Raw genomic sequence first — 14,306 nt, forward strand, 5'->3', positions numbered from 1 at the left:
AAGAAAAACAATAAAAAGAAGAATATGTGGTTTAAAGCCGATTTGCACGAAGGTTAACTTTTGTGCCACCATTGACTACTAGTGAAGATTAGTGATGCTTTATTGACACATGGAATGACTCTACAACACAGTAACTCAACCAAGTGAACAATAAACTTTTAATATGTTTCTTTTAAAATGCATTACACAAAGAGGAAAATGCTACAATCTTCAAAATTTATACACAGGCTCATAATTTCTTATCCAAAAGCAGAAATTATTTTCTTTCAATTACATTCTCTTGAAATCTCTTCTATTCATTTCAAACAATCCTCCATTGCTACAAAAATATTTTTCACAGATGCTTCTGTGCGCACTTTCAAAATGACTTTGGTAAAAAAGACAGATATGCTGTGCATTTTCTCTGCATCCATCAAAAGTAACCTCTCCTTTTGCAGGAGTGTGATTCCAACAGGTCTAATGTTACTGATCACTTTTCTAAATCTCAATTTTATGCGGTCTTGCAAATCTTTATTTTTGCTTACCATACACCCTTTCCTGTCTTTCTTGCAATCCAGGGAAATTTTTGGCAATTATTATTCAGTATTTAGACAATTTTCAAATTCAAGACTGCATATATAAACCTATGTTGACTTTATAGAAAATCCTTCTTGGAGGTGTTCATAAACCCTTAATGGACAAAAGCAATGCTAATGATAAGGAGGGAAGTAGCTAGATTGACAATTTTGAGTTCATTTAACTCCAATTGGTCCTTGATGCAGCATATTCTGTATTGATTCTTTTCTCCTTATTTCTAGTTCTGTATATATATACATCTATTACATGAAAACAGAAAAACATTAGAAACCAGAAGAAAATTTACATTTTCCTTTGTCTTTCCATTTCTTCTTGTGCACTTTTGTCAACTGATTCCCTCTTGCTATCATCTTCTGAATAACGATTTCTTCTATGAATGCTTCTTCCAAATCTATCTAAACTTGGCGACTTACTTCTTGAGTATCTCCACCTTCTCCTTGGTGACCTACTTCTCGACCTAGATCTCCTTCTCCTCTCCTTCTCCTATGAGAAAAAAGTGTTTAACAAATGAAAACTTGAAATATATAAAATTTACAAAAGTTTTTAGCTTCTTCAGGTTCAGTTCATAAATATATATAAATTCAGATTCCACTACATACATTGGTGGTACAAAAAGGATTTCACTGCTCCAATGAAGGAAAAATGGTAACACTTTCATGCAAATATTTACTTCTTTTGTGAAACTAAATAATACTGCATAAAAGTTGAAACTGTAATAACAGAGACACACTTTCTAAAATTTTGTACTTATTTTGATAGTAAGCTTTGTTAAAAGACAACATAACCATAAACTATTTGCAATTTCACAATTAGGGGTCATATTTAGGTGTGATCATGACAAGTTAGCATCTTGTGTCACACTTGGTATTCCTATTCAATAAGGAGTAACAAATGACAATACAGCATGAAGGTTCAACATTTTTATGGAAAGTTGTTTGGCATTTTTGCTTGACAACCCTGGGAAAAGGAATATTCTTAAAGTGCCACTGAATTGAAAAAATCAAAATTTTTTCATCAAAGTCAGTGCTCCTGAATCCGATGGTGAAGTTCATTTTTTAGAATTGTGAAGTGTTTTGAAGCTACAATGCTTCAAAGTTGCATGAAATTTTCAAGACTTTTTATGGGAAAATTTGTGTGCGGTCTGTGAGGAATTTCGGAGTGTGTGACGCATTAACGGTTACAAGTCGCGGAAGTGATGCGGGCTTCAGTACTGAAAACTGTATTTCAAGTGCGATAAAAAACAAAAAAAATGTGAAGTGGATGGAAATAGTGCGATACTTGTGCTCTAAATATCACTAGCAAGGTATTTTCTTGCAAAAATTTCGAGCCCATACAAAATAAGCAAACTTTTTGCGTGCCGTTTTTACCAGGACTTCATGCCGATCATTTACCTTTTGTGAATTATTGAGCATGTCGAATAAGAATGCTTTTATGAACAGCTTTACAAATTATAAATAAAAGTGAGCAAATTGATCAAGGGAAAAAGTTGATCTATTATAGAAACACACACAAGTCATTTTTTGGCGCTTTTCCCACTTTATTCCCATTTTTTCCACCTCAGCTGCACAAAATTCTGTGCTAATTGCAAACACACAATTTTCATGGAAATAAAACAGATCCTCTGCATATCTTTCAAAGATTCCAATCTGGGCTAGCCATATTGTATAAGAAATGATACATTATATGGAATACAGTTATTATTTCAAAAAAATTACAAATATTAGCATTTGTGTAGGATGAGAAAATAAATCGGAATCGTTTCCTTCAAGTGCCATTCTGCAGTCTCAAGAAAAGTGTTACCTCTTTAGTTATTCAGTGTCATACTCTTGTTTTCAAACTCAAATAGAAAACTATAGATCAGATGCTCCTTCTTGGTATCCGGCTATCTCATTATCTTTCTGTCTTTTCATGACTATTACGTTTTTGTGTTGTTAATAAAAAGACTGCTCTAGCCTTTTTCACAACAACATAAGGGAGTGTGTTCCCCCTTTTACTTTCTTTGAGCAGAGTACACGATACCAAGATGTTCCCTTAATAAGATCTAAGGCCTAAGCTAAGGTAGCCTAACATGTCAATATATCGCAATTTTTTTCTTAAATAATGAAAACGTACCTTTCTACGTCGCCTTTTAGGTGATGCGCTTCTACTCCTTGACCTTGATGATGATTTTGGCATCTTAACGGTTCTGAATCTCCAGAATACTCCAGATGATAGATTTAGGAACGTTTGACAAAAAGAAAATGCCAAATCTGAAAGACAAGACATTGATGGAGGAAAATCTGTAATACGCATGCGTTGAATTAGTAGAGCGCCTGTGCAGTGTGAAAAATGGGGGTCGATAGCTGCAACACAAACGGTGTTAAACGAGGGTCTTTCAGAACATGCATGTGTTTTACAATTACCAAATCCCAAAACTTACACAATAATTACTTGATAACCCTTATTTTTCATTCGTGTTTTCAATTTCTTTTAATAATAAATATTGTTACAAAATATATGGATTATTTTCTGTATTGCTCTTAATTGTTATTTTACTGTTTAGAAAAATGTTTAAATTTCTTAGTAATGTATTCAAACCAAACTTTTTATATAACATGATATCAAATTGAAGAATATTTCCTGGATACACAGCTCGATAGCTCTGAGGGTATTTCTATGTACCCATCTGCTATACAAGTAGCTGAAGTAATACTCGCAGGTTTTTTTCTTTTGGTTATATTGAAATCAAATAAGTATGTAAAATCGTTTCATTGTAAGTTTCTTGTTCATGCAGAAGGAAGATTTTTGAGTAACTATGTGCCTTTACTCTGGTTGCCTAAAAGTCTTCACAATTTAGTCTCAGAAATGTATTGCAATCTGGTCTCAAAATATTTTATTTGCATTGTGATTGGAAAATACCCTTATTTCCCCTCCACATCATTTACTCATTCTTCGTATTTTCCTTCTCCTCTTGCGGTATCCATACACACATAATAGGCTCAATGGGCTGAACCACTATATGTTGATAACAGATGATCGCAGAATCTGTGAATATGCTGGCTTTAGGTATATCTTATACATCTACCATATTAGATTATATTTTATGAATTTTTTTCTTGATACTCCACCGATAATTTCTAGAATGATAAAATAAGAAGAGAATGAAGGGCCCTGAATACAAGTGAAAAGGTGATGCAATCACATAGCAGCATCCTTTGTTAAGTCCACCAAAAGCCACAATAGGAGACCTTAGATTTTTCTAAAGATATTTTAATTCGCGCTGTTAGATACCTGTTCAAACTACACATGATATTGACATTGCTAAAAAGCAATAAGTTCCAGTAATAGGAAAGACGATTCAAGCCATTTTATACTTGTCTACAAATCTCCGGCACATTGGTTCTTAATTTTCAATTTTTTGTCATTTTTTCTTCTGAATACGCTCGAGTAGAGTCTAAATAATAGAAAATGTCAACTTTCAATGAAACACTATATGCTTCTAATACCACTAAACCTTGTTTTAAAGCTTTTGAATTTTGAAGTTGAAGTGTCTTAAATATGGGCCAAAAACCTCACATGCAAGTCTTTATAGTAATTACTTATTTTCAAACACTCGAGTTGCTGCAACAACATCATTGTCGTATGAAGTATCATGCTATAGACCTTAACGAGCTCAGTTTCAATCGAGAGCCTATCTAGCGATAGAAATAACTTCTTTGATAAATAGAACAGAAAATATATATTCGATTCTTTGAAATTGTTCGCTGACATAAAATTCACAGTCATAAACCCACTGCATTCATAGCAGTCAATGAAAACCATTTTTATATTCACTGATAGAATCATTGCTTAGCGGACTTATGTTTAACGCTATGACTACGGTAGGAACACGGAGTCATGCTCCTAAACGCGACCTTATCGAGATTCATCCACTCTTAACAAATGTAAAATATATCCAAATTTACGAGATCATAGCACGGATACGGTTTTCTGTCTCAGTTTGGAGTACAAATTCTGCCAAACCAGTTTCTCTATATTGATTCTTACTGTTCTTTCCTCCTTTTTGAAAACGGCCGTAAACTCTAGGTTCTGGTTGTAGTAGGAGCAATCGGAAGTTTTCAGTTACTCAGAATACTTTTCTCCGAGCAAAGAGGAAATGAAAAATTTCATATATTAAATTCTCGATGAATAAATACAAAAATAAATCTTTTTCAGGATTTAGAAGAGCAAATGTAGCCATGGATAGATGCTATTTCAATTGACAACAACAGATGGGTCTTTTGCTTTAAGCTTTGGTGTCTGTAATTTGGGGGTGGAACTGGGTCTTTTGCTCGCTGAAGCCTGTGTCTTTGCAACTAGGGTTTCTAACTTTGGTGACTTTGGAAACTTCATTGTAAGCTGTATCTTGTCTTGGATATTTCTACAAAAATTATGAGATAAAAACTTATAAACCAGGATAACAAATGCTGTAATAGTAAAAATAGAACAAAAGCAAATCTTTAGCAAGTATGGACATAAAAGTAATTGCAAAACCACGAGGAAGTAGAACAATATTTTCTAATAGCTAGGTTTTTGCTTCCATTTTGCTTTGTAACTTGCACAGAAAGTATAATGAACGATCTTTAATAATATTACATGAAATATATGAGCTTTCACTTACTGTACTCTCTTTCTCACATAGTCTAGAAACTGTTGATGGTCATCCCTTTTCGAAATCGGCGGAATAGTCTGCTTGATGGCCTAAAAAAGAGAATTTTATTGACGTAAGTGGCATTATATGCAGAAGTTGTAGAATCCTTCGCTAAAATCACTTGCTGTCACTATAGGGGTTGCAGGGAAAGTGGAGTGTTCGCCTACGAAAACATGCAGGAATAGATTTGTTGTTTGGGTATCAGCAAGACACTTTCGGGTATGTGATGAGCTGAGCTGCAGCATATATTAGATCTATATTTACATCAAGTAACTTATATTCAAGCAAAGAAGACCAAAGGAAAAGGTTTTAGAAAGATGCCATTCAGAATAGAACGACTGGAACAGAAGACAAAGAGAACTTCAACAACAAAGAAGACAAAAATTAAATCTCTGTTAGATATGAATTTATACAATTGAATGAGAGGCTACAAAAAAAGGGAATGCTGGGACTGGGAAAGGATAAGATGTAAATAAAAAGATAAAGGAAGGATATACGAAAGTTTTCCAAAGAGAAAAAGTTGAAAAAATTTTCAATAATAAATGTTGGTTTCCAGTCGAAAAGGAAAGTAGCCTTATTTTGAACTGACGAGGGCAGCTTTCGATATTTTGCCCGTTCATTTCTAATTTTTCAAAAATTGATACCTTGAGTTTCGCTCCAACGTTAAATCTTACTGCTCGTTGATCTGACGTAAATGTTATCACAATGTGATCCTAATAAGAAGAAATTTTTAATGCAATCAACTTAGAGTAGAAATGAACGAAGAGATAATGATAAAGCGCGAACTCCCATGCAATGCTGTCACAAAGTCTGCAAGTTATAATTGTACAGCAAAAGCTGCTATAAAGGGGTTCCATTAACATAAAGTAAAATGCACATAAATTTGAACCCAGTAGATGTATTCCGGATTACTCGGATATTCACTATTCGATTATTCTTAAAATTTACACATAACCTGAAAAAAGCATAATTTGTTAAGGAAAAACGTTAGAACTAAACGTAAACGGAAGAACTAAATGTTAGCAGGTTTTTTTGCTGACAAAAATGAATGGAATCAAAGACTGTGATTTGAGAAAGAGTCTGTGAAAGACTCGACGGTCTCAGTAGAGTAGAGTCAGGAAAACATCACGGCCCCAGGACCACTGGCCTGAAGAAGATTGTAGAAGCAAAGAGAAATTGAGAAAATTTGGCCAAAAATTTGGAAACTTAAGGAAATTGAAAAATCTTTTAATTTTCAAAATACAGCCTTGAGAAATTGAAAAAATCAGAATTAAATTTCAAAAACCTCCTGTTTTTGGATATGAATATATTTGCAGAACTAGTTTGCACTGTAAAATTTAGGCATTAACTTTTATAATTTAAATACTTGAATCGTACGATTTTTTTTAATAATCGATATAAACATTTTACTTAACATCGGTTTATAAAGACAATTTATAATCATACACAATTTACAAATTTCTAGGAAGTTTTGAATAAGTACCCAGGTAACCAGATTCTAGGTGACAGCGTAACCAGGAGAGGATCAATATTGGTCGTGGTCCTCATTTTCTGATCACTCTCACCTTAAACTCATTAAAATGAGGAAGGTTTTACAATAAGATTTTCTTGGCCGGAGATAGATTGAAAACTGTCACTGTCACCAAGAACCGTATTGCAAAGCAGTGATGAGATAAAGGCGGACTGTAGGCCATCCAAAAGTTTCAGTTTAAGTGTGAAAAAAGAAAACAACTGACACCTCAAAAAGTCGGCTGTATGCATTTCTGTTGATGTGTCAAAATCTGTATTTTCTTGATTAATTTGTAGTTTTATATCATTGAAATCTTTCGACTTCGGATTCTTCTTTGCAGATTCCAGTTTAGCCAATAAAATTGTAAATCAATGATTTTGTTATCTTCTTAACTTAATGGGAATACTATATTGATTTTTCTTTTGCCAAATACTTGTAAATGCCTACCACTGAACAATGGTAATTTTTGTTGACTTGAAATGACTGTTTCCTAGCTGAATTGAAGCAGAAAAACACTTGGTGCCTTATTTGATTGGTGTCTTGGTGCAGGGAAATACTTGGTACAAAAGTTATGGTAACATGTTAGCGAGGGAATGAACATTCTTTCAGTCATTTTCTTCAAAAAGGCTTTGAAGAAAACAACAACATACTTTTTAGATTAAGAATTAGGTATAAATTTTCCATCTTTTGGACCCTTGTTATGACGTTTTATACTCTCAGGAATGGCAGCCAAAATCTTTCAGTATGCTGTGAAATGTTTACATTATCCAATATAATATATGTCTGATAAATAATGTAGTTTACCTGTTCCATCACACGACACGATAGTTGTTTGTTCAATGCGAAGCAAATCGGCTGGAAAGGGGGAGTATGGACATGGCCTTTGATGAAGTACCAGTTCCATTTCTTCTTATAATTTCCTGCTTTATCCACTTGCATACCACCGTATGGAGTCAGCACCATCCTACCGTTAAATATCGTAAAACAATCATTGCTTAAACAGATAGATAAAGAAATGAAAATAAGTTACTATAACGAGCTACTATCACACCCAATTCACTCATTCAATGTGGCTCTTCGCATTTTGTTTGCCAACAAATTTTGCCCAATTTTTTCAAGTTTATAACTGACTTTCATCAATAAGAAAATTTTGCAACTGTATTTTCACTATCATTTGGGATAATGGTTGTAAATTAATTCATTCACTGAGTGACACCAAAATCAATATCAAAAGAACATTTTAATTCTTGTGGTGTTTATCGCTCATGCACTGGTTCGATTTAATGATAGCTTCAAGCATGGATACAGAGATGTACCATTAATTTTAAATGATACAGGCTTACCTCAAAGAACTGTCTTTAAAGTAGCAACTTGCATTTCCTTTTGGTTCAAAAACACCAAGAACACCTGGGTCTTCGGTGTCATAATCATCTGTATCCTGTGATTTAATAAATCACACAATCAAACTAAATCACTAAAATCAAACCAAATCATGCAAGTGAAACAGGGCTTCAGCAAAACGGCATTGCCAATAAGCGATTCAGACCACCTAAAAATAAACTTTTTAGTAACACGAATCAATCAGGCTATTAGACAACGCTTCTTTTGTATTCGTTTTAGCTAACCACAGAGTTTACATTCATATCTTACCTTTTGCAAAATGTATGTGTATTTCCCCAGTTCACATGACGTAATAATCACAGCAACATTTCCACTTGGATAACTAAGAAATCGTTTAAGTTTGAAATAACAAGCTTATGAATATGAGTTGAAAACATTCCACCAAGCAAAGGTGGCTAAATGATTAGCTTTCCTGACAAGATTTTATTTTTACTTAACAGCATAAACAAAATTCAAATAAGACTGAAGTTTGCGAATTTTCTAAGATACTGGTGCATACGGATCCTTGTTGATTGGAGGTTAATAAAGAATCTTAACTAGCATTTGCAACAGAAGAAGTCTGGGGAAAAATCCAACATCTGTTTCACGCGTCTGTTATTCGTTGCAGCAACTTACTATATCACGCCTTTACATAACCTTGTGATCCACGGAGAAAGGGTGGGTTATTAACATAAAAAAGTAACTGCTAGTTATGGATAGTAAATGATAGCAAGTATGCTGTGCTGAAAAACTAAGCTTTGGGAACTATCATGTTTTTAGCATGATGTATCAATGGTGTATCTTGTCCCTTAGTATGATGTATCAGAGGCTTGTCAGGGGAAGCAGCCTGCTGCAAAACCTTTCTGGCTTACTGTCTGTCCAAAGTATCTATAGTTGGAGTTTTTTGATTGTCCAAGATTTTTTTGCTTTTGTGGAGAAAATGACAGCTAAGACAAGCAAATGCACAATTAAAGGCTGTGTTACATGGAAAGCATATACAAATGCTTGTTTCACAAGCTGATGTTTATAGAAAGATAATGCTGATATACAGATAACATAGCTTTTAAAGCAAGTTAACGAGCAAGACTGCAATAATAAATAAGATAATTGGTGACTGAGCCTATTTAAGGGTGTGGACCTGCTAGAAAACATATTCGAGCAAACAGGCACAAGCAACATATCATATTTGTGTTACCGATTAATTATTTCTACCTAAATCAGCTATGGACCGAAACAATCGCACTTACTTAATCTAATCAAATAAAATATATGAGAGAAAAGGATACTAGCAAGATCCAGTTCCATCAGGAAAAACAATGAGAAATCGTTTACCATTTTCATAAAACTTTTCATAAAGCTCGTTCCGTTTCTAAAAAATGAAGAAAGTCCCGAATGCTTTTTGATGAAGTAATAGAAATTAAAACCTAACTGGAAAGTAAAATTGAATATACAGAAAATAAAACTACGGTGCCTTGAACTTTAAAAACAATACCAGCAAAAATTTGTATGCGTCAAAAGAGAATAGAATGCAGAGCTAGGCATCAAAAGGGAAAAAGGTTGCTGAAATTCTATGCTAGAATTTGATAACTTATGTGTAGCTACCAACATAAATTCTATGCTAGAATTTGACATTTTGTGTGTAGCTACTAACATATAGAACATACAAATAGCTTGATTTTTTAATCTGGACACGGCGGATTCTACACAAGATTAGAAAAATTTCAGCGGACATCAAAACTGTTGGCCGTTTCTAAAGAAATAGCTAAGTTTTTATCCTTCTGAAAGTCCGCGATAAACGTTATCATATCAAGGTGTTAGGGTGGTGCAGCGTTTAAGGCTATGACATAACATTCACAGCTGAGAATCACTGAAGTATTATGACATATAATAGATGTGGTTGCGAAAAGAGGTATGTTATAGTACCAAATGCCGAAGTCAGGATTTTATTCTAAGCTGGTAAAATCCTCGAAGTCGGATTTGAAAGAAAATTTTATTTTGGTTGTAAAGGGATTCGGTTTTTTGGAAAACACGAGGTTAAGGCTACGCCACAATTCAATGAATTGCGCACAGAAATAAACCATCAAAATGTATCTTTCATCATATATGCTACTTTTGATTGTGAATCGGCTTACTTGTAGAAGTGATGTGTTGACGTCGATGGAGAATTCGTCGTCCTCGCGCCGCAGAGGCTGAACAGGTGGGGTTTTTGGTCGTACAGTCCAACCGTCTTGCATACATTTCACCGATGATAATGCATACTGTATCGTTTTAACCTGCCTTGCAACTAAACGAAAGAAAAACAAAATTGAGTTGAAAAGGGAATCAACTTTTCAGCTACCGTCTACCTTGTTGATAATCTGCCTGTTTATCATGCGTTTCTTTCCAGGACTTATAATTTTGCAAAAAACTTTCCTGGTAATGCATAATTTAGATCAAAATAGGGAAGTGAAAAAAGTGAAATATTCACTCTATGAATTCCATCTAAAATACTGAGAGAATATTTCCTAGCCATCACAACAGGTTTTGATGCGAAATCAGTAGACTGGTACAACAAATGCAAAATATGAGTTGCACCTACCTTGCTAGAATAGTTACAATGCAAAGCTTCAAGTTATGGAACAAAAGAACAGCACGAAAGGGAGCAAGGGATCAAATTGTCATGAAGGGTGACTAGTCATGTCGCAGTTTCACAAACGTCCGTCTAACAAACAGTAGTCTTAACTCAAAACACTAGAGATTACACAATAACCTTTTTGGTGGAGCACTTTACCTGTTACTTAACACACAGAAACTAGAAGCCAATTAGCAGCTCAAAATAGACAAAAAAGTTTGAATAAAAGTAAAAGACACACAGCCATGTATTTTACAAGAGAAAATACAAACCCTTCTCTGGAAGAACTGATGACATGATATGAAGATATTTTTATTTCAAGATGAAAACTTTATCAAGAGCAAAGCGGGGAAATCAAATATTTATTACTTCTAATAAGTAATTCTACTGTTGAAGTTCAGTGACTGGTTGAATTTCCCCCTTTTGACAACCAAATGCTTAAAAAATTTCTATGATGTGGAGTCACACTAGGTCAGTGGTCACAACTGTAGGTAGCAAGCTTAAGGCTTTGACAGAAAATATGATTCTCCTGGTATTTTCTGGCTGAAAATTTCTTGTGGTGAAATGAATATTTTAAAGAAAATACAAAAATAGTCCTGCTTGAACTAAAAGGCAGTTGGATAGAGCTGAGTACAAGAGCAGACCAATATAATAAGACTTTTGTTATGTGCTTTAATTTTGAAAAAGCAAGCAAAGTAGCATTTTCTAGCTTCACAGAAGTAGTGAAGCTTCACACATCCCATCCATATTCCCTGATACTGTCTTTATAGTTATTTTCAATCATCAAACAGAAAATGAATTTACATAATATTGGATTAACTGAAAAGGGAAACTTTGTTAACAAGGATAAAAAATGAATGGACAAAGTCAGTTTAAATAACTTCCTAGAAAGAAGGTTTTGACTCTGTGATATTATAAAATGTGAAATCTCAATTACAGGGTCTAGATACAATTGTACTTGGGGGCATGGTGGGTAGCTAGGACTTTGACATGGAGGGGGCATAAATCTTTTTTACCAACATATAGCAATGACTAATATGTGAAATAACACACAGAGGTTATGCATAAACATGTACAAACAAACATTGTCATGGGAATGAGGGTTAAGAGGCAACATGTGCACATTTTCAAACTCAGTACAGTCTGCAAACATTTTGGTTTGTGGGCCCTCTAGAATATTAGGGGGTCATGCCCCCTCTTGCTGCCCCCTTGCTTGGGAGAGCCTGTGCATTTGTTTTTGATGAACAATCCCTTTTGTCCTTTTTTCTTTAACAATTGCAACCTCTTCCAATAGCTCTACCACTTCTATGTGGAATTGAATTTAAAGTACTTTTAAGGTAGGAGCTAAAATATCAAATAACTAATCATCTACCACAAGTATCCATTAATTAAATTGCCATTTGATCTTAAAATGATATCTTATCTGATACTTGTATTGATTGCTGGCATATAAATATATATATATAGTTTATCATGACTTACAGGAAAAGAAATTAGCTTGAGCAGTTACAGCTTTCTGTTTCTCCATTTCTTTTTCCCTCATCCTTCAAAAAGAACTTCAGCAATCAAGATTATTATTTATTAAATGTAGCAGTATCATTAGTTAACTGTTTTAAATGCTTTTTTAACAAAATAAGCCCTCAGCATTCCTTCTTAAATCCAAAAATGACACTTGTGAGACATTGACATACAAGTGAGACATTACATATTACTAACAAATTTCCACCCAACACTCCTCAGATGTAAAACATCTTGAAGTTACTTAAAGTAAGTAGGAGTTAAATATTTTTAAAAAAATTATCCAGCAATGTGTTTAAAGCAAGAATATGCACTTTTGTTTCTGGATGCAGCAAGAGAAGGTGACGTAGCTTGACCTTCCAGACTAGAGGAGGGGGAAGGTCATTACTAGTAAAATTTACTGACAAAGACACAGATAAAGCAAAAATTTAGGTGCTATTTCACTTATCAATAGATGATTTTAGCAAAAAACCAGGGAATTTTTGCACCAGCTATAAGTTTACCAACAAGCTCATGAAGAATTGGGGGGTGTCACACCCTCTACACCCCCCACTGTCTTCTTAATTTTATTTGCACCACTGTTGTGCCATTAAAATCCTTTCTTAGAAACAGAGAAGACATAAATTATTTTGCTAACCTTTCAGCAGCTCTTTCTTTGGCTGCTTTCCGTGCTGCTTTTGTGCCATATGGTGCATGTGGCTTTATGTCAATCACCTCATCTTCAACTTTCTTTTTGTCAACATAGGTTATATACAGTTTCACAAATTCTTCATATTCACTGCAGCAGAACAGCTATTTCAGAAAAAAAACAGTTACCTGCTACTTGGCAAAAACATAGTTTTCCACACTAGATACCAACTGCAAAGAGTTTACTTTTGAAAGAAATTTTACTTAAGAAACTTCTTGAATTCAGAAAAGATAAACATCATCTTCTCTATTGCGAAATTATCTTTCTTGTCGACTGTCTTTAGAAATATTTTTAACCACCATTTTTTCGAGCCGAAATGTTGATAGTAAGAAACTGATCGGTATATTTTAAGTTTTTTCTAAATTAAAAAATCAAAGTAAATTTTCTTACTTGGTTATTTGGCAATGTTTCTATTTCTTGCACCGTAGGTAACGGAAGCACTCCCTCACCACAAAATTGACAAGGTCCGCTGAAAAAACTTTTGTGAAAGCCCTTTTCGATGCCATAAGAATGCCTTTGTGATCCATCGTTAGAAGTTTCATGATCAGAATATTTTTCTTTTCTGAGAAGCTTTAACATTTGAGGCGGTCCCACGCCGGGAAAAGGAGAATCAGTTTCGTAATCAGTGTCGAGCTCGGTTGATTCACTGTCGCTCCCTGACCAAAATCCATCCAAAATCTGCGCTGGTGTTGGGTTTTTATCCGGATGGAAGCTCTCATCTATTTCAGATCTGTCTCCGGAATCATTTGCAGCATCTATAGGTTCATTTTTGGTAGAGCTTACGCTGACAGAATCTTCAGGCAAAGAAGCATTTGAGATCGAATGGTCATCGGTGTCAATTTTAACAGTATCATTGTTTTCAATAAGATTCTGTGTCGGAACAGAATCTCTACCAATGCTTTTTAAGTCTTCCAGCCAACTCCAAGTAGTTTGTGTTGATGCGGAGCAAAGTAAAGCCTTACTTTCTTCTTCTGACATCATTGGCTTTTAGTCCATTAATCATCCCGAAATCACAGCAAAATCTTTTTATATTCATGCATGTATTATCACTTTCTATTTCAATTAATAACGTAATTTGATTTCATAGAGAAAAGTATTTCCTCAGCCAGACTATCTTTGGAAGCAGATGCCACACAGTTTCCTTGCCTGTGTGTTGCTCTTTCTATGTAAGTCCAAACATCGATAGCCATTATGTAGCCTCTCTTAGATAAGATTTTATAAACGCGGAGTTTCTATGGCAACCAATTAGGCACAAAACCAAAATTACGTGCATCCGCCATGATTAATGTTGACAGATTATATCTAGATTGAAGTAAAAACAAATGGGAAATGCCAAAAAGGACTAAAACGTTGA

The 14,306-nt window shown here is 34.4% G+C and overlaps 1 protein-coding gene across 1 annotated transcript; it reads right to left on the bottom strand.

The window, feature by feature from the left end:
- Positions 1 to 882: 882 nt before the first annotated feature.
- On the bottom strand, positions 883 to 14,145 carry LOC135684160 (glutamate-rich protein 6). Its single transcript, XM_065199582.2, has 12 exons — positions 13,343 to 14,145; positions 12,902 to 13,056; positions 12,229 to 12,290; positions 10,268 to 10,419; positions 9,422 to 9,504; positions 8,406 to 8,478; positions 8,099 to 8,193; positions 7,560 to 7,719; positions 5,890 to 5,958; positions 5,216 to 5,295; positions 2,689 to 4,975; positions 883 to 1,059 (listed from the first exon to the last, which is right to left on the bottom strand). Exons 1-11 carry the CDS (start codon positions 13,931 to 13,933, stop codon positions 4,810 to 4,812), a joined length of 1,686 nt encoding a protein of 561 aa, XP_065055654.1. The 5' UTR covers positions 13,934 to 14,145; the 3' UTR covers positions 883 to 1,059; positions 2,689 to 4,809.
- Between the last annotated feature and the right edge of the window lie 161 nt (positions 14,146 to 14,306).

Source organism: Rhopilema esculentum, unplaced genomic scaffold, assembly GCF_057945365.1.
Source record: "Rhopilema esculentum isolate cy_ngs unplaced genomic scaffold, ASM5794536v1 HiC_scaffold_37, whole genome shotgun sequence".
NCBI lineage: Eukaryota > Metazoa > Cnidaria > Scyphozoa > Rhizostomeae > Rhizostomatidae > Rhopilema > Rhopilema esculentum.